General features: G+C 42.9%; 2 protein-coding genes across 3 annotated transcripts; both read left to right on the forward strand.

Annotated features, from left to right (window-relative positions):
• Nucleotides 1–70: 70 nt before the first annotated feature.
• cfap69 (cilia and flagella associated protein 69) lies at nt 71–9450 on the forward strand. 2 transcript variants are annotated; one of them, XM_084032951.1, is made up of 23 exons: nt 71–377; nt 1217–1276; nt 1368–1433; nt 1753–1862; nt 1953–2029; nt 2379–2549; nt 3053–3205; nt 3452–3626; nt 3831–3954; nt 4040–4088; nt 4186–4307; nt 4387–4618; nt 4839–5000; nt 5408–5523; nt 5693–5811; nt 5956–6037; nt 6127–6319; nt 6405–6542; nt 6707–6783; nt 7094–7291; nt 7644–7730; nt 7825–7908; nt 8306–9450. In XM_084032951.1, exons 1-23 carry the CDS (start codon nt 240–242, stop codon nt 8462–8464), a joined length of 2892 nt encoding a protein of 963 aa, XP_083889077.1. In that variant the 5' UTR covers nt 71–239; the 3' UTR covers nt 8465–9450. The 2 variants fall into 2 exon arrangements, with proteins under 2 accessions (XP_083889077.1, XP_083889078.1); XM_084032952.1 differs by having other exon boundaries at nt 2379–2477.
• Nucleotides 9451–12366: 2916 nt separating this feature from the next.
• Nucleotides 12367–21621, forward strand: slc9a1b (solute carrier family 9 member A1b). Its single transcript, XM_084032957.1, has 12 exons — nt 12367–13349; nt 15776–16236; nt 17132–17382; nt 18172–18389; nt 18507–18703; nt 18855–18944; nt 19060–19130; nt 19290–19463; nt 20012–20126; nt 20206–20304; nt 20399–20471; nt 20553–21621. Exons 1-12 carry the CDS (start codon nt 13076–13078, stop codon nt 20771–20773), a joined length of 2244 nt encoding a protein of 747 aa, XP_083889083.1. The 5' UTR covers nt 12367–13075; the 3' UTR covers nt 20774–21621.
• The last annotated feature ends 46 nt before the right edge of the window (nt 21622–21667 follow it).

Here is a 21667-nt window from a genome sequence, read left to right on the forward strand (position 1 = left end):
TTTGAGGAGGAAATGGGCGTTTCGTTTTTAGGGTCGTTTGAGCTACGCGGCTTGCCGTTTCTACACAGTAACCACGGCAACAGTAGTAACGTAAGCCGTCAGACACGGGCAGCGTATAAAGGAGCAGACACAGGTGTTTAAAGCGGGTTTGTATCGTTTCTAGAACAGGTTTGAGGTAAAGTCTCCGCTAATGTAAGCAAGAAAGTAGAAAGTTAGCTGTTCATTCAAATGAACCGACAATGTTTAAAGTTCGAAGTTCAAGCAAGAAGGTCGTTGACATTTTAGAAATGGATTCAGGGAAAGTTGGGTACCGAAGAAAGCCGGAAGTCCCTGTTATCCGACCAAGAACATCGGAGAAGAAGCAGCACGTTAAAGAGGTAAACAATTTCTGTATTTTCATGTATGCGTTTTCAGTGGTGGAAGAAGTATTTACACATTTTACTTAAAGATACTCAGACGAAAGTACTATCAAGAAAGTACTTAAAGTATAAAAACAATAGCCAAAAAGGGGCTCTGTCGTTATTACATTACAAGGCTTTAATATTATTATACATTACTGTTCAAATATTGGTTCAACAGTAAGATTTAAGATTAATTTTAATTGTATGGCTGCTTCCAGTAGAGTTAATTTACTGTATAAAGTGAGTTTTATATGTTCATTATTTAAAGAAAATATGAATCTGTAAATTAAAGTATCAAATAAATGTAGTGCAGTAAAAAAAAGAAAGTAATATTTCTCTCTGAAATGTAATAGCACGGCATTAAAACACTCAGTACACTACTACTAAATGTACTTTGTTACATTCCACTTTCCATTTATTTTATTTAATAAAAATCTCTGGTCACTGGGAATGTAAATAATCTATAACTGTAATTACATCAAACTACAAGCTGGGCAAGTGTAATAATTTGGTTATTTCTATGGGAATATGCACCAATGAAGTTCAATATCAGCTGAAATTGGACACAAATTGGTTCCAAAATTGTTGTTTTATTGAAGCCCTGTTTTATGGAGGGCCCCAATTTCAATCTGATTTTAAAGGAGCAATTCATAATATTTCAGTCAGGGAACGGCTTATTTTCAACCTTGTGGCCAATGGCTTTAAAAGGGTAGGAGATTAATTATTATTAATAATAATGATATATTATTATAGAATATAAGTCTGTCTATCACCAAAGAAGACAGACAGTGTGAAACTAATCTGTTTTTCAACAGGTCACTGTTAAAAGTCTTGAACTCAGTAAGGTGATTCGTCTTCTTGAAGATCCTTTGACCGTAAGTTAAACTTGAACGTCACCACACATTCTTTTTCCCTGTTTTAAGTTTTGTTGTATTTAATTATAATGTAAATTCTGTTTGACTTCAGGCTAACTTGAAGGAGAGGCACCTTTTTGTACTGAAGAAACTACTGAAAAGAAACCAAATTGGCTTCGTATCCTTCTGATAACTCAGACTGTCTTTTCCTAAATAAATCTCTCTCAGGTTATCTCACACTGCAGCAGATTGTCAAATCGTCCTCATCACTGTCCCCTGGGACAGCGATGGAAATAGATCTGCTCTCATGCAACCTGAACACGGAGCCGAACGCTATTCCCTGGGCTCTAATTTACAGCTTTATCACTCTGTCTGTCAGCATTTTCCCTGTTTAGAAATATATCATGATGACTCTCTGCTCCATCACTTCCCTCTTTGGGATTTCTCTCTCCGTGCATGCTTTGTCAAAATGTTGACACTCCTTAAACCATTTCAAGCTTTTGAAGGAGCTGACGGACATCGCCAAAATCCTCAACATCTGTGCGGAGAAAGTGACGGATCACCCTGAATATGTGCCCGTTTTGTGTGAGGCACTACAACTGTGTGGGTAAGAAAGTGAAATATTTCAAGCCCACGTAAAAAAGGATGATCTTTCTTTGTGTTCTGAGCATCAACACGCTGCTCTGCTTCATCTCAGGCTTCCCTACTTGAAGGAGAAAGCATCCGACGAGCTGAAGTACGCTCAGGACGTCATACTGTTCCTCTCTCACATGGGTACACGGATCACTCATAGTTTTACATTCAACTGCAATTCGCCATTTAAAAAAAAAAGGATTGGCCTTGAAAATTTCTTCTTGCAGCCACAGATTCTCATTCTTTCATTTGGTATGTTGAAGCATAAGGCATGCAGTGTTATATGACAAGACAGAAACAATGCTTTCGTCATTTTCTCAATACTAAGATCAGTATTTTAGGCCCATTGGCTCCTTCTGAAGATGTACAGGACTTTGAATGCAATGGCTGAATCTTTTTGTAATGCAAGACATAAGAAAGTCCATATTATCCTTCATATAGTTTTTACTTTGGTTCCTGACGATGACGAGTGACGTGTTTCTGTTGGCAGGCTGTCTGATGAGGGTGTCACACGCTGAAGTGAGACAGCAGATAGTTGAGTGTGTGAAATCATTCTACAGCTGTGTGGCTCCCAAACAGCTGCTCGACGGTACGGACCGTCTCACCAAGACAAAGCCTCGGACTGTCCACTCTGGCAACCGGTTTTCTAGACTGCCACTGAGTGAGGTTTTCTCATGGCTTCTGTGGTGGCATGCTTGTTCCTTCTCTTTTCATTTGTTTCTTTCTTTCATGGTTTACCTTTTACTTCCTTCTTCTTTTTCTTGAGTCTTACTGATACACGATGATGTTTTTAACCAGTATTGACTTCTTCATCTTGGTGAATATGATTGTAAAATGCATCGTTTAACCATAAAACCACTTTGCTCATTTAGACAGTTTTGTATGATATTAACTGATATGTTTTTACTACATTTTAATATACATATACTGTGAAATCAGTTTGGCTCTTTTTTTAAACAATCTTTTGCATGTATCTTTCTTTAATATAGTATCTGTTTTCCACTTAAACTGCTATTTTTCCTGTATCATTTCCTATATTTGTTCTTAATAAATTCTTCTTATTCTTATTTTTTCTTATAATTTTGTATCACTATTTGTCACTGGTGTTGTTGTTATATCCCTGAATCTTTTGTGTTTTATTGCATCACTAATCTGTTTCTGCAGGGCTTCAGCAAACCTCTCCCGGCTACAGGCTGCAGCTGCTGGAGCGCAGCGACCTGGCTCAAACCTTGTTCCTCTCCATGGCCACTCTGGAGAACCAGCCCACCATCAAGCTGCAGCTCCTGCAGACCCTTCAGATCCTCTCCAGCTCCTCTGGTCAGTCACGATGATTTTTATTCTGGACACACTGAGGTAGAGGAGGAGGGCGTCTGTCAGACATGTCAATCCAACCTCCTTCATTAGATAAAGTAGCAGCTCTCGAGTGCATAAATCATCTCATGACTGAATAACAATCAGAAAAACAATCAAAACAGTGATTTTTTAAGTGTCCTTGTGTCAATGTCAGCGGGTCAATGGGTCGTTTTAGCATCAATCACATTAATCACATTTTATTTTACACAGATATGAACTGTGCGTTAATACTGAACGCACGAGGAGCGGAGACGATCTGTCTCCACATGAACGACCCCGACCCGTCCGGTCAGGTCCTGCTCCGCTCCTCTGAAATCCTCTGGAACCTGCTGGAGAGAGGCAGCCAGCAGGTCACCGCTCAGCTCAGCAACCTGGAGTGTGTCACGTATGTGTCTCCTGGAGCTTTACGGTGTTTCATGTGTGGCTGATGAGGATGGGTCCAGCTTCTAGGCTTTATTTCATTCAATGACCTTTTATTTACTTGACCAAGAAAATTCCTCAAATTGATATAAACCTGAAATTTGTATCAGTCAAGAATGAATGACTTTCCATCCTCTGTTTTCTTACTTTCTGTTCATATATTCATTAGATCTCTGAAAGAAGCCTTTTCTCACCAGCTGATGAAAGGTGTCCGACCTTCTGACCTCCAACTCAGGAATGATCTGCTCGTGATCACAACTCTCATCGCTGAGAACCTCAACTCTCTGCTTATTGTGAGTGCAGGATAGTTGATTATTCTCATAACTGCCCTGTTTATTTAGAAGGTGCGTAAAATGTGTGTGTTTTTTTGATTTTCAGGAGAGTTTATTTGCCAAACAGCTGGTGGATTTGGTCACATATCCAGAATGTGAGGCCTCTTTCCTTTTCATTTTGTTTGATATTTACATTTTTGAGTACATTAGCAGTACATTTATGATGCCAGAATTGTTTCCTTTACGTTTTAGTGGAAAGTCACAACCCTTTGGTCCTCAACCTCAAGCTCACCTACAACAACGAAGACTTGAAAATGAAGAAGTTGCTTTTGAATCTGCTGGTTTTGATGTCAAAGGACTCGGGTGCTCTGGAGGTCAGTCACACGCTCAGTGATGTGTGATTGTAGTGATAAATGTGTCATTTTGAACACCCTCCGTGTTTTCTTCTCCTAGCTGTATAGACAGGAGGGTGTGATGCTGGCTCTGCTGCAGCTCTTGAAGCTGCCTGATGCCTCGCCGGTGAGCCAGGCAGCTTCCCGTCAGTGGTCCTCGGTGCAGCTGGAGGAGCTCCGGCTGCAGGCGCTGGCCACCCTCTCCGCCGTCGCTCCGCTCATGTTGGATGACTTCCTGTCCCAGCAGGGAACCACGTGTATCCTGCTCCTGCTGGACTGGTGCGTTACTCACGGTGAGGATGCTGTGAGGAGAGACAAACCAGAAGCTGAAGAGAGTCAAAGGTCAAAGGTCAAACACCAACATTACAGGACTTAAACTTAAACGCTTTCAGGGATTACACTTCGACAGACAATTAAAATGCAACTCCCATAAAACCCCTCACATGGAAGCATTTAACTGTGACCCCTTTAAAGTGATTGCAATTTTCATAATTCCAGTATTTTTCCCTCCAGATGCTTTCTTTGGTCCCGGCTCCCATGATGGCAGAGAGGGACGAGGCAGTAAGAAGGCTCTGATGCGGCATTGTATCAGAGTGTTGAGATCTGTGACGTCTTTAGGGGAAGACTCGGTCAACCAGGAGCTTTGTGATCAAGGAACCATCAACCAGTTTGTGGGTAAATTAAAACAGAAACATTTTACTTTAAGGGATAGCGTGTCAGATTCAGTAGAGGTGAGGTTGCACTGAAAAAGGCCTCTGCTCACTCCTCCCTTTCCAAGACTGTGGTAACGGTCACGAGTGAGAGAGTCTGGCTCAGAAGCCATCCTTACCGTAATAACACTACTAAAGGAGCAACGCCATAAAGCGGCTCATGTTACTGCAGCTTCACAAGTGTGTCAGAGAACTACGGTGGCCTTCAAGGAACTATTCAGTGCTCACGAAAACACAAATATTCTTATTTTAAGATGATAATTCACTAATGAATATATAGTTGTGAATATCTGCTATAGATCTCCTAAAATGCTACACACTGACATGTCAATGAAGGTGATCAACACACGCGTTCCTGTTGTATCTTCTCAGGGATTTTGATGCAGATGGAAGCGAGTCCTGATGAGGAGGACGTAGTCACGCTGGAGATAATGACAGATATTCAACTTATACTTTCAGCGCTGTGTGAGAACAACACGCACAGAAAGGTATGAGATTATAAAGGCACTTTTAAACTAAGATGTTGAATTTTTAAAATGTTTTTCCTTGTTATTTTTCAACCAGATGTTATCTGATGCTGAGATCAGAACATTCCACTTTCAGTTAGCCTTTACTAACATCTGTCCACACTGACGGTCCTGCTATGTTGCACCACAGGAACTGTTTGGATCGGATGGAGTTGAGATGGCAGTTCACTTCCTGAAGAAAGGCTCCGACAAGTTCTACAGCGGTCTGGGTCACAACAAGCTCATCCTCTCCACGGTGGACTGTGTGTGGTCAGTTCAGCTAAACCTCACAACTGTTATTTACTGTTATTTACTTCAACAAATACCCCATTTACGCTTGTCATGGACAAAATCAATTTACATCTGGCCACATCAAATTCAGTTCATGTTCAGATTTTTGTTGTGTCCCATCAGGTCCTGTATTGTGGGCTGCTACACCACGGAAGATTTCTTTTTAGCTAAAGAGGGAGCATCTCTTCTGTTGGACTTACTCAGTGTAAGTGGCTGATTGATTTCCAACGTCTGGAGCTGAAGAACGACTGTGAAGTACTGACATGGTGCTGCTTCGGCGTCTCTCTCCAACAGTCGAGCCCCAGATGTGTACACTGCAACGTCCTCGCCACCCTGCTGGAGTTATGTGACAACCCCAACACTCTGTCCCACATCCTGAGCTGGAGGGACGGTGGCGGCCGCACGGCTCCCAGATTGCTGCTGCAGCTGTGGAGGGACGAGGAGGAAGAGCTGAAGGTCAGCCGTAACCAACACGGAGGGATCGCAGGTCAGTCTGACACGCGTCTGAGAGGAAGTACTCCAACATACATATACATCTTTCTCTTTTCTGCCTTTCCCTTTGTGACTGTCAGACCCCCAGAGGCCCATCCTCAGCCACTATCAGCAGACGGACAGCCAGCTGTCGTTTCCTGCTAACGCACCGAGTGCAGCAGTGCTGGAACTATCAGAGAACCTGCGGTCAAAGATCTACTCCATCTTCTGCAAACTCGGTAAAGCAGTTATTAAAGAATTAGTGAATTCAATATATTAACATCTGTAAATAAGAATGCCATTTGTATCATGTTGCCAGGAAGCTGTAGACTTATACATGCTGTAAAATTTGTTTAACTTTTAATACTTTGCTGTGAAAAATAATTATCTGTCACATTTGCAGGTTTTGAAGACCTTCCTGGATTGTCAACTCAACATTATGTGACCTTGAGCATCGTCAGGAGATACCTGGACTTCAAGGTAGAGCTGCTGTTTATTAAGAAAAGAAAATAACACGGCTTGTTATGAAATAAGTTGTATTGTCACAGATTTTCATCTGGATTTTGACATTTTTACGACATCAGAATAATTTGAAAGATAAGATTCTCAACAGAAAAGCTTTTTTTTGTAATGAAGGAGCTAAAGGTTAGAAGGGGCTGGTAAAGCGAGACTAGTTTATGTATTACTTTGATAAGTTGAAGTAGTCATATAGAGATCGGAGGCAAGCAAAGCCTTATGTTTCAGACACAGAAGCACTACGAGCATTGAGGTGTCTGTCATGGTGCTGCAGGTCGGCGAAGTGTGGGACGAGATCCGCAGGGAGCTGAGTTTGGACGGCGTGAGGCCGATCAGCCCCGACGAGGAGGCTCTGAGGACCATCTGTAAGATTGCGCAGGACACGGCGAGGACGGTCGCGGCAGAACAGAACAGCATCCTGGAGCAGCAGGAGAAGGAGGACATCGGCGAGGAGGAGTTCATGTACACAGAGGTGCTGAGAGGTTATTCAGTGATGAGGAGAGGTTTTCTTTGATTAACAGCAAGATCAACTGATTTCTAGTGATTTGGCTGTGATATGTAGGTGTGGGTTTATGTTTGCTCATGAACTACCACACAAATTTAAATGGGTAAAAAAATATCTGGCACATGCATCCCACATGTGTCTGTTAGAGGGTTATTTTTTACAAAAGTATAAGTAAAGCTCTGACAAAGTGCAGCCTTATTGCTTTCTAGTCATTTGTATTTGATTTGGCCTAATCCACGTAAAAAAGAGCTGACATCTTTGTTTCCTCTCCATCATTTGCACTCTGATTCACACTTGTTTTTGTGTCTTTGTGTTGCAGATGAAGTCTCAATGGAAGCAGCGAGATCTCATGGTCAAATCATGGGACAATTACGTTTCCAAGACCTCAAACTATGAGATCCTGAAGGTTTTATCTTTATCATCCTCAGAAATAACCTCAAGTCATCACTGATGTTACACAGAACCAATGATTTTTATGTTATGCTGCCTGTTTTGTGCAGGAAGTGAAAGCACAGAGGGAAAAATACATTGAACCATCCGAACCCAAACCAAACCAGGAGGAGACTGCAGCTCATCCTGCAAAGGTCTCTCACTGACACACAGTATGTTATAGTATAGTATTGTTCAGTCACTAATTTGGCTTGAGGAGATAAAGGAGAATCAGGGTTATTTTTTAACTTTTACTGACCTCTACTGGCAAAGAGGAAGAACTGCACCTCCACTCTCAAAATGATTTAAACAGTAACGTTATGTACTCGCCGATAAAAGCAGAGATACAACTGAAGCATTGAGTAAACATGATTTTAGGCTTGAAATCAGGGTTTAATTCAGAAGTCTAATTACAAATGAATTGTCTGGTTTTTCAAAATGGCCAAAAACATACATTGTGAGGAAAATCCTTCTCATTGTGCCTTTAAACTCACCAGCTGGTGACAACAAGGAGACACACTCACTGGTGATTTGTTTTGCTGTTTGTTTCAGCATTTCATGGGACAGGTGATGTCCGTGGAGAGGACGGGTGCTCAGGGGCCCGCCGGAGTGAAAGTGACGCTGGCCAGAACTTCCATCAAGACTGCAGGTCAGGACGAAGTGGGAGCGACGACGCAGGACCCAGAGTACCTCAGCACCGCAAAAGACTGATGTTTGATACACGCAGCTTTAGTCTATCCCGTAGGATTTACTGTAAACCCAACACTAAACTAAATAAACAGCACTTTAACATGTTGAACATGAATAGTTGCCTCTAATTCATTCCCATCATCTGTACATACTGAACTGTTGGCAGCAAATGCAGACATGAGGTCACTCTCACAATCCAGTCCTTGTAGTCTAGTCCGCCTCCAATCCCCCTTTTATTTCAGCATGTCTGATCCCCAGTACAACTGTTAAAACTCATATATATTGAGAAAACAACATACATGTTTTCCAGATAAGGTTATTTGATTTTTAAACCTTTCTTGCATAAAATCCACATCATTAAACATAGACTTTAAACGATGATTAATTCTCCAACAACATATTGAGATCCTGAACAATCAGTGTGGCTTCATGTAAACCTTATGTAACATCAAAATAACCACCATTAGATTATTTTAAGCATAAAAAGGTCTAATTATGTCCAATAATCCTCATGCCAAAAGGTGACTTTGTGTCCGACAGCTGTGGCACCCGAATATCATTCAGTCCATCTGATGAAAAGTATTTGTTCTCCAGTGTTTCTGGGTTACATAAGTCACTGCATCGCATTAACACACATGTTCCTTCAAGCGTGCAACATGCTGCACAGAGGCTCTTCTTCTTCTTCTCTCTCTGCTCTCGCTCCTCTTACCGGCCGGATGACCAGATCACCTCTGACAGGCTTTCCACGCAGCTTTGTGAGTGTGTGTTGAGCCCGTTGAGCCCCGGCGGACCGGGACGCTCACACCGTACAAAAGAGCGGGGACGCACAGGAGCCTCTCCAGTACGACAGGCTGCCACTGTTTGTTCAGGCTGCTGAGGGGCTTCACATGCCTGTCTGTCTGCCTGTCTGTCTGTCTGTCTGTCTGCGGGTGCTGAGCTGCTGCAGCCGTCGATGAGGGTGAGCGTTGATGGATGCTCGTCAACTCCCAGAGGACCCGTGAACTTCAAACTGTGAGACAGACTTTGTTTCCCCTCGACACTGATGAATAACTCTTCATGGTTTATTTGGTACAACTTGAAAAATTGTTTATACTTAACTTGGTTTTATATATTTACATTTCAAAGACATTTAAATCGAATCAATGTAGTTTTTTAAGTTGATTTTAAACACTAGAAATGTCATGTTTCTTCAATTAGAATGAGATATTTTTTGCTTGATTGTGACTGTTTATGAATTGTTTAACACAGAGGGATAGAAACTGTATTTAATGGTATTTTACTGGAGACAACGTGCAACGTTCTGTTGTGGAAAGGCTTGATTATTGTATTGTTTAGAGTATGACTTTAAAGTGAAATGAGTTACGATGGAAAGATGAAAATTAATTCAGTGACACGCCTTAGGCTGCGACAGGCTAGAAGAAATAAGTTATTTCTGCTATAGGCATTTATGTACTACAGAATCCTAGGTAGGTTTACTCTTAAGATCCTTAAAAATATATTTACATAAAATAATCTGAGAGGAGAAATTGCTCAAATTTAGAAGCATCTTTTTTTATGAGTCAAACCAAAAGGTTGAAGAACTACTGATGTACAATACTACTCAAGCGAAGCGTTGAAATTGTAATTTATAAAAGATGAAGTCTGGATGAGTGATGATGCTTTACCCTGCAGGAAGGTTGTCGGCTGGTCTGAGAAGCTCCAGCAGCAGAAATGATCATCAGACTGGGGAGACTGACACCAGGATACTTCCGTCTCCTCCAGGTGGGTCACGCTTTTATTTCTGACTGAATGTTTTATTATTTATAGCTGGAACATTTTATTCCTCCAAATGTATAATTTCACACAGAGAAATATTATTACTATCACAAATCCACTCAGTGAAAGTTAAAACTTGACTGATTTTCGTACATAATTTATAGAAATGCTTTAAAATTGAGGAAGGAGCAGTGAATGAATATTTTACAGAGAGCTGATGCAGCAAGTCTCGGGAGGTTATTCTTATATAACCTGATCTGACTCCACATAAGAGAGTCTGGTTTCTACCATTTCAAATCTGACATTTTTAACTGAACTTAACTCAATTTTATTGAAGCAAAGTGATTTATTTCCACCTCCACTAACACGCTCAACTTAAAAAAAAAAGTCCGTCTACAGACATCAGCTGCTCTGTGTGTATCCTACTGTCTGTGTTCGTCCTGTCTGCAGAGGCAGGTCTCAGGTGAGGTCCGCATGCAGCCACAGAGCAGTCTCGTCGACCCCATCGCCATGACGATGGCCACAGTGGGGATGGGAGTGTCTCTATACAGCGCCAGGCAGATGGCAGCGAGGGTCCAGCTGAAACGTCCGGCTGCCTGGGATCAGTGAGCAGCTCTGTGGGCGCTGCATGTGAATGATTGTTTGTTTGTGTACGTGTGAAGAAGGTCTGTGACGGAGGAGGAGGAGAGGTCATGTGTTGGTGGTGTTGATGGAAGGGAAGTCTAAGTATCCCAGCAGGAAAATGGGACTCGTTGTTCAGTCCCAGCAGGAAGGTTTGTCACCTGGTCAAAGTATTCACACTTTTATTTGCAATGTCAGCATTTATAAACAAATATGAGTGAGCCTGTAGTTGATCACTCTGCAGGTTGCTTTTAATTTAACCAGTGATTGTATTTTAATTCAGTAAATTAGTATTTTATTTGTAAATCTAATAGAAAATCCATTAAAATGATGCAGGGAGTTTTCTCAGCACACAACCTTGATGTATTTGTTGATAAGAGTCACAAACATGCACCTTTCCTTCTAAATATGTCAGTTCAGTCAATAGTATATATAATATTTACGAAGCAAACTATAAGGAGCTTAAAAAAGGCTGTTTTAATCAGGGTCTCTTCAGTTTGTTCAATTAAAATGTCATGTTTGTACTACAAATTAATAAAGGAAATGTCTGTAAATGTAAAATTTCCCTAAAAGGCATTCAAACCATTTACTCCGTGTCATAATAAATTTGATAAATTGATGAATATGATCACAGATTTGTGTGCAGACTTGTGTATCCTGATGAAATATTAAAACATCGCTGTGGTTCTCAGGCTTCATCCATGTGGAAACGTTTGGTGGGAAACGTGTTGGGCGACTGAACAATCTGAAAGGAGCGACTCATGTGGATGAACCTCAGACGGGGAAGTGATTTCCCCGCGAGGTGAAAGTCAACGTCCTTTAACATCAATGGATACATTTTCAGACGAGAATGAGAACTGTATTCATATTTCACACTCATTTGTCGTCACTATTCGGCAGAACAAGCTTTTCCTCTGAGAAACAGCATTATAGATTCTCAGTTAAATGGCAGTTAGAGCACCGTACAGTTACAAGACGGATTACAATTTGATTTGATTTGATAAAAATGGGCGAGTTTAGACTCTTTGGGTTCAGTCTCACTTTCACATCCTTGTTTTTTGGCTGCAGCAGGAAGCTGTTTCAGAGAAACAAGCTGTTAAAAACACGACCTGGTCAACACCAACGGCAGGAAGACAAAGTTAAAGACTAGCTGGTGAACATAGTGGAGCATTTAGTAGTTAAAAAGACGTTGTTTTTCCCTCAGGAGGTGGTGGAGACCAAAAACAGTGCAAAAAGAGAGCGAGAATATTAGATTTAAATGAATTTCTCATCTCCAAATGAATGATAATGTTGCTCTGTGTCTGCTGGATGTAAAAACAACTTCAACATATCAACTTAAAATAGGATGACACTTGTTAGTCATACATACGCACATATTTTTCTGTTCTGTGTTGACCAGACTGCAGCCAGAGAAGGAGCTCCGACACTGTGGGAACCAGTCACTGTTGTTGGTTTTCCTAATTCCTCTCAACTGAGAGCCGACAGGATGTGCGAGCTGTGAATCATTTGTTTATTCTGAACTCATCGATGGCCGCAGGCTATTTTCAAATAACAATTCATTCAGCTTATACTTTATTTGAGAAGTTGATAGAATAACTGGAATCATGTTTACACGGCTAAATTTCACGTTTGGCACCTTTTAAGATGATTGAAGATGTTTTACATAATGGCTGTATCCTTAACATATAACTTGTAAATAGTTTAAAATATAACAATGCAGTATTGTAAACTAGTCATTTTATGTCATTAAACTCTAAATCTAAAAGAAATGTATTTAGCTGTAAATTAAGATTAAATTCACATTATTCCCTGACTGGGGGTCAGTCTGGTCCTCCACTCCAGCAGGTGTCGCTTTCTCTCCGGCTCCGCTTCGGACGAGCTCGCCCGTTTAATTGGAGAGAAAAAGAGTTGAACGTGAGAGAAATGTTGGCTGCGTGTAGAAACCTGTTGGAAGTCCTCGGAGAATAACGAGCCGCGATCAATCAGGCAACATCTGAGCAGGCTTCAACTCCTCTCCGCAGGCTGTTGATACCATAAACTCCCTCCCTCCGGGGACAGCAGCGTGTTTGCAACATATACCAACATATTGCTTTCAGACAGTGATGCGTACTTTTAAGATGCCTGCGGAGTTTGTGCGTAAAAGTGCGCGCATCTCTGTTGCGCACCACGCTCGCTTCCCCTACTATCCTCGCCTTCATCGGATCTAGAGCCGAGCAGCAGCAGCAGCAGCAGATCAGCCGTCAAGCCATCTGAAAAATGGCTGAGCTGCGGAGGCGCTCCGGTTCTCCGCGTCTGACGGGCTGGACGTGCGTCGTTTTGTTGCTCGTTTGCGTCTCCGTCGCCTCCGCGAGTCGCGATGTCGTTTCGGGGATCAACGAGACGCGGAGGAATCCGCCGGAGGACTCGCATCACCAAAGTAACTCCACCGTTCACAAGAAGGCTTTCCCCGTCCTCTCCATCAACTACGAGCACGTCAGGACGCCCTTCGAGATCTCCCTGTGGATCCTCCTGGCCCTGCTCATGAAACTTGGTGAGTGACACATGTGACACATTACATGAGGATTTCCTGCCGCCACACCGATCTAATGACTCCCACCTCCAGCATCATGGGGGCTGGATGATCATCACATGAAGGATGCGTGTGAGACGAAACTGAAAGTCAGGTGCGGTGTTTGGTTTATGGTCATAATAACACATCCGACCGGGATGAATAGAGAAGAACAGCAGGATCAGCTCAAGGATTTATTTAAATGTGAAGCGACGGTTTGTTAAGAGACAAGTTAAATTGGTCGAATTCTGCATGGAGTTTGGTGTCAGTATGTTATTATTAATCCCACAAAGTAGTGCAGATCTTCATTGTATAGTTGTTGGTGAAGGTTGTATCAAACTCTTATTTTTTAACTGACAATAAATATATATATATATATATATATATAGCATTTTGCTCTCTGCAGTCAGTTGAGGATGAGCAGGGACGGGATGTTCCTCTCCTCCAGAGAGCAGACAGTTATGTTTCCCACACACCATGTTTTATTTTAGGACGAGCCTGACGGAGCGAGCGCCTGTCGGCCTGTTGATGGATTATTTTAAATTCAGCCCTGGCAGGGAGAGAGGTTTCACAGCAGTTGTTGAGACTGATTGGAGGGATTAAATGTGTCCCTGTGGTCATTTCTAAAAGAAAAGTCACCTCTGACCTTTAGCTTTGACACTAATGTTTAGAGCAGAAACTCTGGACACAACAGGCTCAATCAGCTCTTCTTATTTTGAAGACATATAGTATATTATGTCATATTATCTTGCATATGTTTAATTACTTTGAGTATTCATACTCTCGTCGTTGTAGTTATGTTGTATTCTGTGTTTTTTTAGTGATCCCACCCACCCAAGACATTTTGACCAGCCGCCAACCAGACTCTCTATGTTCAGAAAATCACAAAATAACATTTTATTAATTCCTTTATCTGTTAAAGTTAGTTTCGTGTGAATTTTATCTACGTTATGGTCTAATCTTTGATTCATACCACACTCATCAGATACAATATTGACTGATTTATCACGGATGTATCGTGACTTTGGCGTCCGCGGTGCAGACTTCATCACAGCCACGTTTGGTTCTCATACACGGCCGTTAAAGACTTATTCTTTATTATATGCTACCGAGATGAATGGTGGTTGGTGGTGATTCTGTTGGCTGGAGGAGTCTTCCGTTGGTTTGTTGTTGGCCGAGCGAAGCGCTGCAACCCTTTATCTGTTCTGGCCAGCTGCTGTCTACGAGGGCCGGTCCCACTTCCTGTCCTAATGCACTGCTAGATTACAAAGATCCCAGTGTCACCCGGAGTCGGAGAGGGGGCGAGGCGGCTGCACACGGCACCACCGACTGCATCAAACCACGCAGAGGAACGCCCCCGACAGCGAGCTCGACCCCGAGTCACATGACCCGGGAGGTCAAGGCCTCATTCAGCCGAGAGACAAACGCACAAATATGACAACTATAAAGGAGCATTGACAACATTCTGTTCGGCATCAGCTCACTGGATCGGCCCTTTAGTTAACCCTTCATGTTGATGCTACTTGTGGTTTTATGATTGAGCTTGAAGAGTTCCCAGTTAAATGCAGATTAAACTATATATATGTGTGAATATATATATATATATATATATTACAGTTTATATTTGTTCAGCCTTTTGTTTCCTAGAAACAGGAACAGGAGCGTGTTTTATATTTCATGAGGACGTTGCAGTGAGTACAACTGACTAAGTGCATCCTCTTTTATTCTCATCCCAGACTGCAGCTCTAATGCACACAGTGATGTATCACCACATAACTTCCACTTCATACACATTAATGTTTAAAATGTCTTTTTATGTCCTGCGGCGTCATCCTGTCCTGTTGTACCATATTTATTTACTTATAACCACTGCTTATAAAACATGCTCTCGTGCATTTAGTTCATTAATGATTCATCCTGCAGGTAGTATGTTTGTATCTCGTGTATCAGAGCTCACAGAGAAAAGCAGCAATTTGTGATGTGGGAACCACGCTTTTTGTTTTAAATCAATGTTAGAGAATTACATTTTAAAATATCCAAAGAGCAGATTTAGGAGTAAAATAAGTGATCACATGATTAATGATCTATACTTGGAAAACTGCCTGTAATGGAAGCACAAAGTGAACAGGATCAAGAAAGAGTGCAGAGACATCGTATAATAAAGGGAATTTAATAACCACATTTGTCTAAAAGGAAAATGAATAAAGTGGTTTCATTCTGTTTGGATTTAATAGCCTGCAAAAAAAAAAAGCATCAGTTGCAAATAGGAGATTAAAACGACCCAAATTCTGAGTGATAACATAAAACGAGGCTTCAGAAAACAGATTATTCATCATGGTTTCTTTGTGAGAAGGATTCAAAGTGAAAGTTTTCATGAATAAAAAGTTAAAATCTTCCTCTCTGTGCAGGTTTTCACATCATTCCCAGAGTGTCCAGCGTCGTCCCGGAGAGTTGCCTGCTGATCGGCGTGGGCCTGCTGGTGGGCGGCATCATCAAAGCCATCCGAGAGGAAGCGCCCATCCTCGACACCAAGCTCTTCTTCTTCTACCTGCTGCCTCCCATCATCCTCGATGCCGGCTACTTCCTGCCCATCCGGCCCTTCACGGAGAACATGGGCACCATCCTGGTGTTCGCCGTGGTGGGGACCCTGTGGAACACCTTCTTCATCGGCGGGATGATCTACGGCGTGTGCCGGCTGGAAGGCGCCCAGCTGGCCAACTTTGACCTGCTGTCCTGCCTGCTGTTCGGCACCATCGTCTCGGCCGTGGACCCCGTGGCCGTCCTCGCCGTGTTCGAGGAGATCCACATCAACGAGCTGCTGTACATCCTCGTGTTCGGGGAGTCGCTGCTCAACGACGCCGTCACTGTGGTGAGTTTCTGGTTACATTTTACATTCAAACATTCTTCACTCACATCCTTTCTGTATGATTCTGCATTACATCTGCAAACAAGTTAAACAACACATCTCAACACATTTCTAGTTCAGGATTTAATAGCAGGCTATTAAATCTATTGTATCCTTCTTATATAACAGGAAGTAGAAATGCAGGCAGTTTTTGCTTGAAAAATAATACTTCTAGGAAGGAAGGATGGAAGGAAGGAAGGAAGGAAGGAAGGAAGGAAGGAAGGAAGGAAAGAAAGAAAGAAGACTGAAAGGAAAGATGGAAGGGAGGAAGGATGAAAGGAAAATAGGAATTAATGAATGAAAGAGGCAAGGATGGAAAGGAAGGAAGGATGGAAAGAAAACGGAAGGAAGGATGGAAAGAAAACGGAAGGAAGGAAGGCTGAAAGGAAAGAAGGTAGGAAGGAAGTCAGAAAGGGAGGAAAAACCAAAGAAGGAGCTAAGTAAGGAAGGATGAAACGAAAATAGGAATTAATTAACTAAAGAGGCAAGGATGGGAAGGAAGGAAGGGTGACTGAAAGGAAGGAAGGAAGGAAGGAAGGAAGGATGGAAAGAAGACGGAAGGAAGGAAGACTGAAAGGAAGGAAGGAAGACTGAAAGGAAAGATGGAAGGGAGAAAGGATGAAAGGAAAATAGGAATTAATGAACGAAAGAGGCAAGGATGGAAAGGAAGGAAGGAAGGAAGACTGAAAGGAAGGAAGGAAGGAAGGAAGGAAAGAAGGAAGGAAGCCAGAAAGTAAAGAAAGAAGGAATGAAAGGAGGGAGGGAGTTAGGGAAGTTTGCAAAGAAGAGGAAGAAGCACAACCTCGTGCACTTAGCTAGCGTGATAAGAGAGTGAGTCCAGGTGTTCTTCTCTCTGCAGGTTCTGTATCACCTGTTCGAGGAGTTTTCTCACGCGGGGACCGTGACCGTGGTCGACGCCCTCCTCGGCGTCGTCTGCTTCTTCGTGGTTTCTCTGGGAGGAATCATGGTGGGAGCCATCTACGGCATCCTGGGAGCCTTTACCTCCCGCTTCACCTCGCACACCCGGGTCATCGAGCCGCTGTTCGTTTTCCTCTACAGCTACATGGCGTACCTGTCTGCCGAGGTCTTCCACCTGTCGGGGATCATGTCGTGAGTTGTACTTGGTTGGTGTTCAGTTTGAAGCTAGAGGCAGTTAGCTTAGCTTAGCATAAAGGCTTGAAGCAGGAGATCACTAACATGTCAAAGGGCCGCCTCGGTGTGTAGGATTTGGCGACATCTAGCGTTGAGGTTACAAACTGCAACCAACTGAAACTTCTCCCATGTGCCAAACGTGCAGGAGAACCACATGGCCCTGTCTCGAGCCAGGGTTTGGTTTGTCTGTTCTGGGCTCCTGTAGAACAGAGGACCGGCGCCATATGTAGATGTAACGTACTGAGCGGTCTCTGAAATGAAACGGTCTGGCCTTCGCCACTCCTGTTGCCTAGCAACCAGCCGTGGTAGAGCAAATAAGAGATAACTAACATTATCTGATTAAAAATGGAGCCAGAGATCATATTTTATTCTTTTGAGTTTATATTACGATGGAGGATATGCCGACGCCACATGATATATTTCTCAGGTGAAAGTGTATTCTGCTGTTACCATGGTGATTAAAATCCCGTCGTCAACCAGTGAATGCTGGGATAAGTTGGACCGTGAAGGATCCCTCAGTCAGAGTCTCTGAATCCGGGGAAAGAAGGCTGCGTTTGAAGGAGTCTTAGAAGTGGGACATCCTGGTCTCAGCCGCTGTGATGCATTCAGGGTTCAAATGAAGCCTCGGAAAGATGGATGCTGAGTTGAGCTTTACATTGGAGTAGCTTGTGAATCTGAGCTGAACATGTTGGGTTTGTCATCATCTTGATCGTCTGGTTAGATGCTCTTTGTTTCCGTCCCTGTCAGGCTGATATCGTGTGGCGTGATGATGCGGCCGTACGTGGAGGCCAACATCTCGCACAAGTCGTACACCACCATCAAATACTTCCTGAAGATGTGGAGCAGCGTGAGCGAGACTCTCATCTTCATCTTCCTCGGTGTTTCCACAGTGGCTGGTCCTCACGCCTGGAACTGGACCTTCATCCTCTCCACTGTCGCCCTCTGTCTGGTGTCCAGAGTTCTGGGTCAGTAAAACCCCAGATTTTTCAGATTTTTTGTCCTTTTTCTGGAAAAAGAAACACATTTTTCTTTCTCCCTCTTCTTTATAAACTGCATTATGTTGTTTTCTGGGCGTCTTTCAGGAGTGGTCGGCCTCACGTTCATCATCAATAAATTCCGTATCGTGAAGCTGACCAAGAAGGACCAGTTCATCGTGGCCTACGGTGGCCTGCGAGGTGCCATCGCCTTCTCGCTGGGGTTCCTGCTGACCGAGAACGAGATGAGGAACCTCTTCCTCACCGCCATCATCACGGTCATCTTCTTCACCGTCATTGTGCAGGTGACATCATCATTTGTTTGGCATGAGTTGGAAAGAATGCAGAAATAAGCAGACAGGAATTAAGTTCACCCATTCACTTATTCTTCAAAATGTAAGATATTTGGAGGGAAAAAACCAAGGAACTGACCTCACTCCCTGTTTCTGTGTCCAGGGGATGACCATCAGGCCTCTGGTGGAGCTTCTGGCCGTGAAGAAGAAGAAGGAGAGCAAAAGATCAATTAATGAGGAGATTCACACCCAGGTGGGATCAGTAATTAATTACTTTAGTTCCTACCACATATAACAGAGTTATAGTAAGACATAAAAGGAATATGAAACCTCTGTTTTCAGCATATAAATCCTCATTTTGTCTTCAGTTCCTGGATCATCTCCTGACTGGAATCGAAGACGTCTGTGGACATTATGGACATCATCACTGGAAAGACAAGTAGGGTCCTTTTCTTCTCTCTGTTACCGACTTTTATGAGGGTAGAAAATGGATGGATGGATGTTGTTGTTGTGGTTAAAAACACAGTTTTGTGTCGAAGATGTTCCCTCATCTGATGTAATATTTACCTCCATATTTGACATGACGTTCTGTTCTCAGGCTGAACCGCTTCAACAAGGCCTACGTGAAGAAGTGGCTGATCACGGGCGAGCGCTCCACCGAGCCTCAGCTCATCTCCTTCTACAACAAGATGGAGATGAAACAGGCCATGATGCTGGTGGAGAGCGGCAGCGCCGCCCGGCTGCCCCCCATGGTGTCCTCCGTCTCCATGCAGTAAGTGTCCTGACAGGACTTCCTACTCAGGTGGCAAACCAGACGTTCATGTATGCTTATTTTTTATTTTTGGGGATGAACCAACCATTTAAAATATCATTTATGTGACTCCTTTCTGACTCACTTTCTATCCTCTCAACAACTTTACAGTTACTTTGTTTTATTGTTAATCTTTCTATTTGTAATTCTCTTTTTTTTCACCCAACGTGTTTATTATTAATTATCAAAATACCACGGCAAATTCCTTACATGGCAGTAAACCTGATTCTAAATATTATAAAACACAGGAGCTGGACCAAGCGAGATATCCTATATTATGTTTTTTTTTTATTATTTACTGCAGAAGCAAAGAACATAACTTTTAGCCATAATACATATCAGTGGTTACCCACCAAGAAGTCGGGACCAAAACTACTACATTTTCCTTTTCCTTGTCATGTACTTCATCCGTTTACTATGAAGTATTCAAATCAGGCATCACAGAAGATGCTCATGTAGTGATTTCTGTTGGAAGCCTTCAGCAGGACTGATGATGCGTGTCTCCACAGAAACATTCAGCCCAGAGGTCCGGCCAGAGGACGGGCCATCCCGAGCATCTCCAAGAGTCGTGAGCAGGAAATCAGAAAGATTCTGCGAAACAACCTGCAGAAGACCAGACAGAGGGTGGGGAAACGGTTCTGATGTGTTGCTGCATGTAAAAGTAAATGAATGTGTTTCTGATGCTGTGGTTTCTTCCCTCCAGCTCCGTTCCTACAGCAGACACGACCTGATGATCGACCCGTTTGAGGACAACGTGAGTGAAGTTCGCTTCAGGAAGCAGCGGGTGGAGATGGAGAGGAGGGTGAGTTCATGGTGTTTCAGCATGAGAGCTGTGGATGTCATTATTTGTGGTGGTGATTCACTGTCATTCACCGTTTCTCTGTGTCTCTGTGCAGATGAGTCACTACCTCACAGTCCCTGCAAACCGCCAGGAAACCCCGCCAGTGAGAAAAGTCTGCTTCGAACCAGGTGAGAATTGATCTCGTCATAAGAGGAAATAGTTCCTCTCACTCTGCTTTAATATGACGCTTCGCTGTATCTGTCCACCAGAACACAAGGTTTACACCTACGATGACACCGACAGCCACGCGGCTCAGCCGGATCCCACCCCTCAGGATGTCGTCGGCCTGTTGAACGAGCAGACAGCCAAAGACCGGGAGGACCGGGAGGACCGGGAGGACCAGGAGGACCAGGAGGACCGGGAGGAGACACTGAAACTATCCCGCTGCCTCAGTGACCCGGGTCCAAACAAAGACGACGATCCCTTGTGATGACGGGACTCGTAGCAGAGCTTGATGTCGATAAAGTTATTTTTTCCATTGTCTGTTTTTGTGAAATGAGATAATACAAATTGTGTTTTTTTTGGTTATCATGTAACATATTACCAAAGCATGTGCCACTGGCCATCTGCTATTCCAGGATCTTATTACAGCCTGAAGTGAGCAGAGCGTCAGCATTTTGTGTCTTAACATGCAGACTTCATATCGTACAAGACTTCCAAGAGAAGAGTTTACTCCCTCAAAGTACAAACAGTATTAATCTATCGAGCAAGACGTTTATATTATGGATGATATTGTTGCGTTATGGTGGAAGGCATGAGCAGAAATACCAAAGATGTGTTTGAGGCAGAAGATGCTCTTATATTTGAAGAATATCTGTCTAAAGCTCCTCGTGGGTCGGGGTATATTCAGTAGAAAAGCACAAATGTGGTGATCATTGTTAAAGAAAGAGTAAACTGAACAAGCTTGTATTGTAACATCGTCTTTTTCTCAGGGACTGCAACATGTCACCGTGAACGCAGAAAAGAAAATACGTGTTTCTGTCCAAAGTGTGCTCCCCTCGTCTCCGCTTCGGTGTTTTGAGCTTCAGTAACATTCCAGCAGTGATGGAGTTCAACATATCTGTGTTCCCGGTAGCTGAGCATGCCGATCACCTGTTCATCTCTGCACTGAACTGCCTGAGCTAATGCTGCCTGCACATGTTTGCCTTAAAATGTATTGCTTTCTGTGTGTCATCCAGTCAAAGTATTTTTATATTTTTGGGAAGGAAAAAAAAAAAGAATATTTGTCAAATGGAGAGCTTTAATTCCTGCCTGAAATAAAGATGCATCATTGCTTAAGTTGTCAGTGATTTTATTGGATTTTGGAAGAAGAAATGAAAACATC

The sequence above is a fragment of the Eutrigla gurnardus genome, assembly GCF_963514095.1.
Source record: "Eutrigla gurnardus genome assembly, chromosome: 17".
NCBI lineage: Eukaryota > Metazoa > Chordata > Actinopteri > Perciformes > Triglidae > Eutrigla > Eutrigla gurnardus.

What these genes read in the sequence shown, in the direction of transcription:
- cfap69 (XM_084032951.1), top strand. Translation starts at nt 240, where the DNA reads ATGTTTAAAGTTCGAAGTTCAAGCAAGAAGGTCGTTGACATTTTAGAA. An exon ending in GATCCTCTCCAGCTCCTCTG is followed by an intron (nt 3,206 to 3,451) that starts GTCAGTCACGAT and finishes TATTTTACACAG; the next exon opens with ATATGAACTGTGCGTTAATA. An exon ending in CTGCAGCTCATCCTGCAAAG is followed by an intron (nt 7,909 to 8,305) that starts GTCTCTCACTGA and finishes TGTTTGTTTCAG; the next exon opens with CATTTCATGGGACAGGTGAT.
- slc9a1b (XM_084032957.1), top strand. Translation starts at nt 13,076, where the DNA reads ATGGCTGAGCTGCGGAGGCGCTCCGGTTCTCCGCGTCTGACGGGCTGG. An exon ending in ATGAGGAGATTCACACCCAG is followed by an intron (nt 18,945 to 19,059) that starts GTGGGATCAGTA and finishes TTTTGTCTTCAG; the next exon opens with TTCCTGGATCATCTCCTGAC. An exon ending in GGGTGGAGATGGAGAGGAGG is followed by an intron (nt 20,305 to 20,398) that starts GTGAGTTCATGG and finishes GTCTCTGTGCAG; the next exon opens with ATGAGTCACTACCTCACAGT.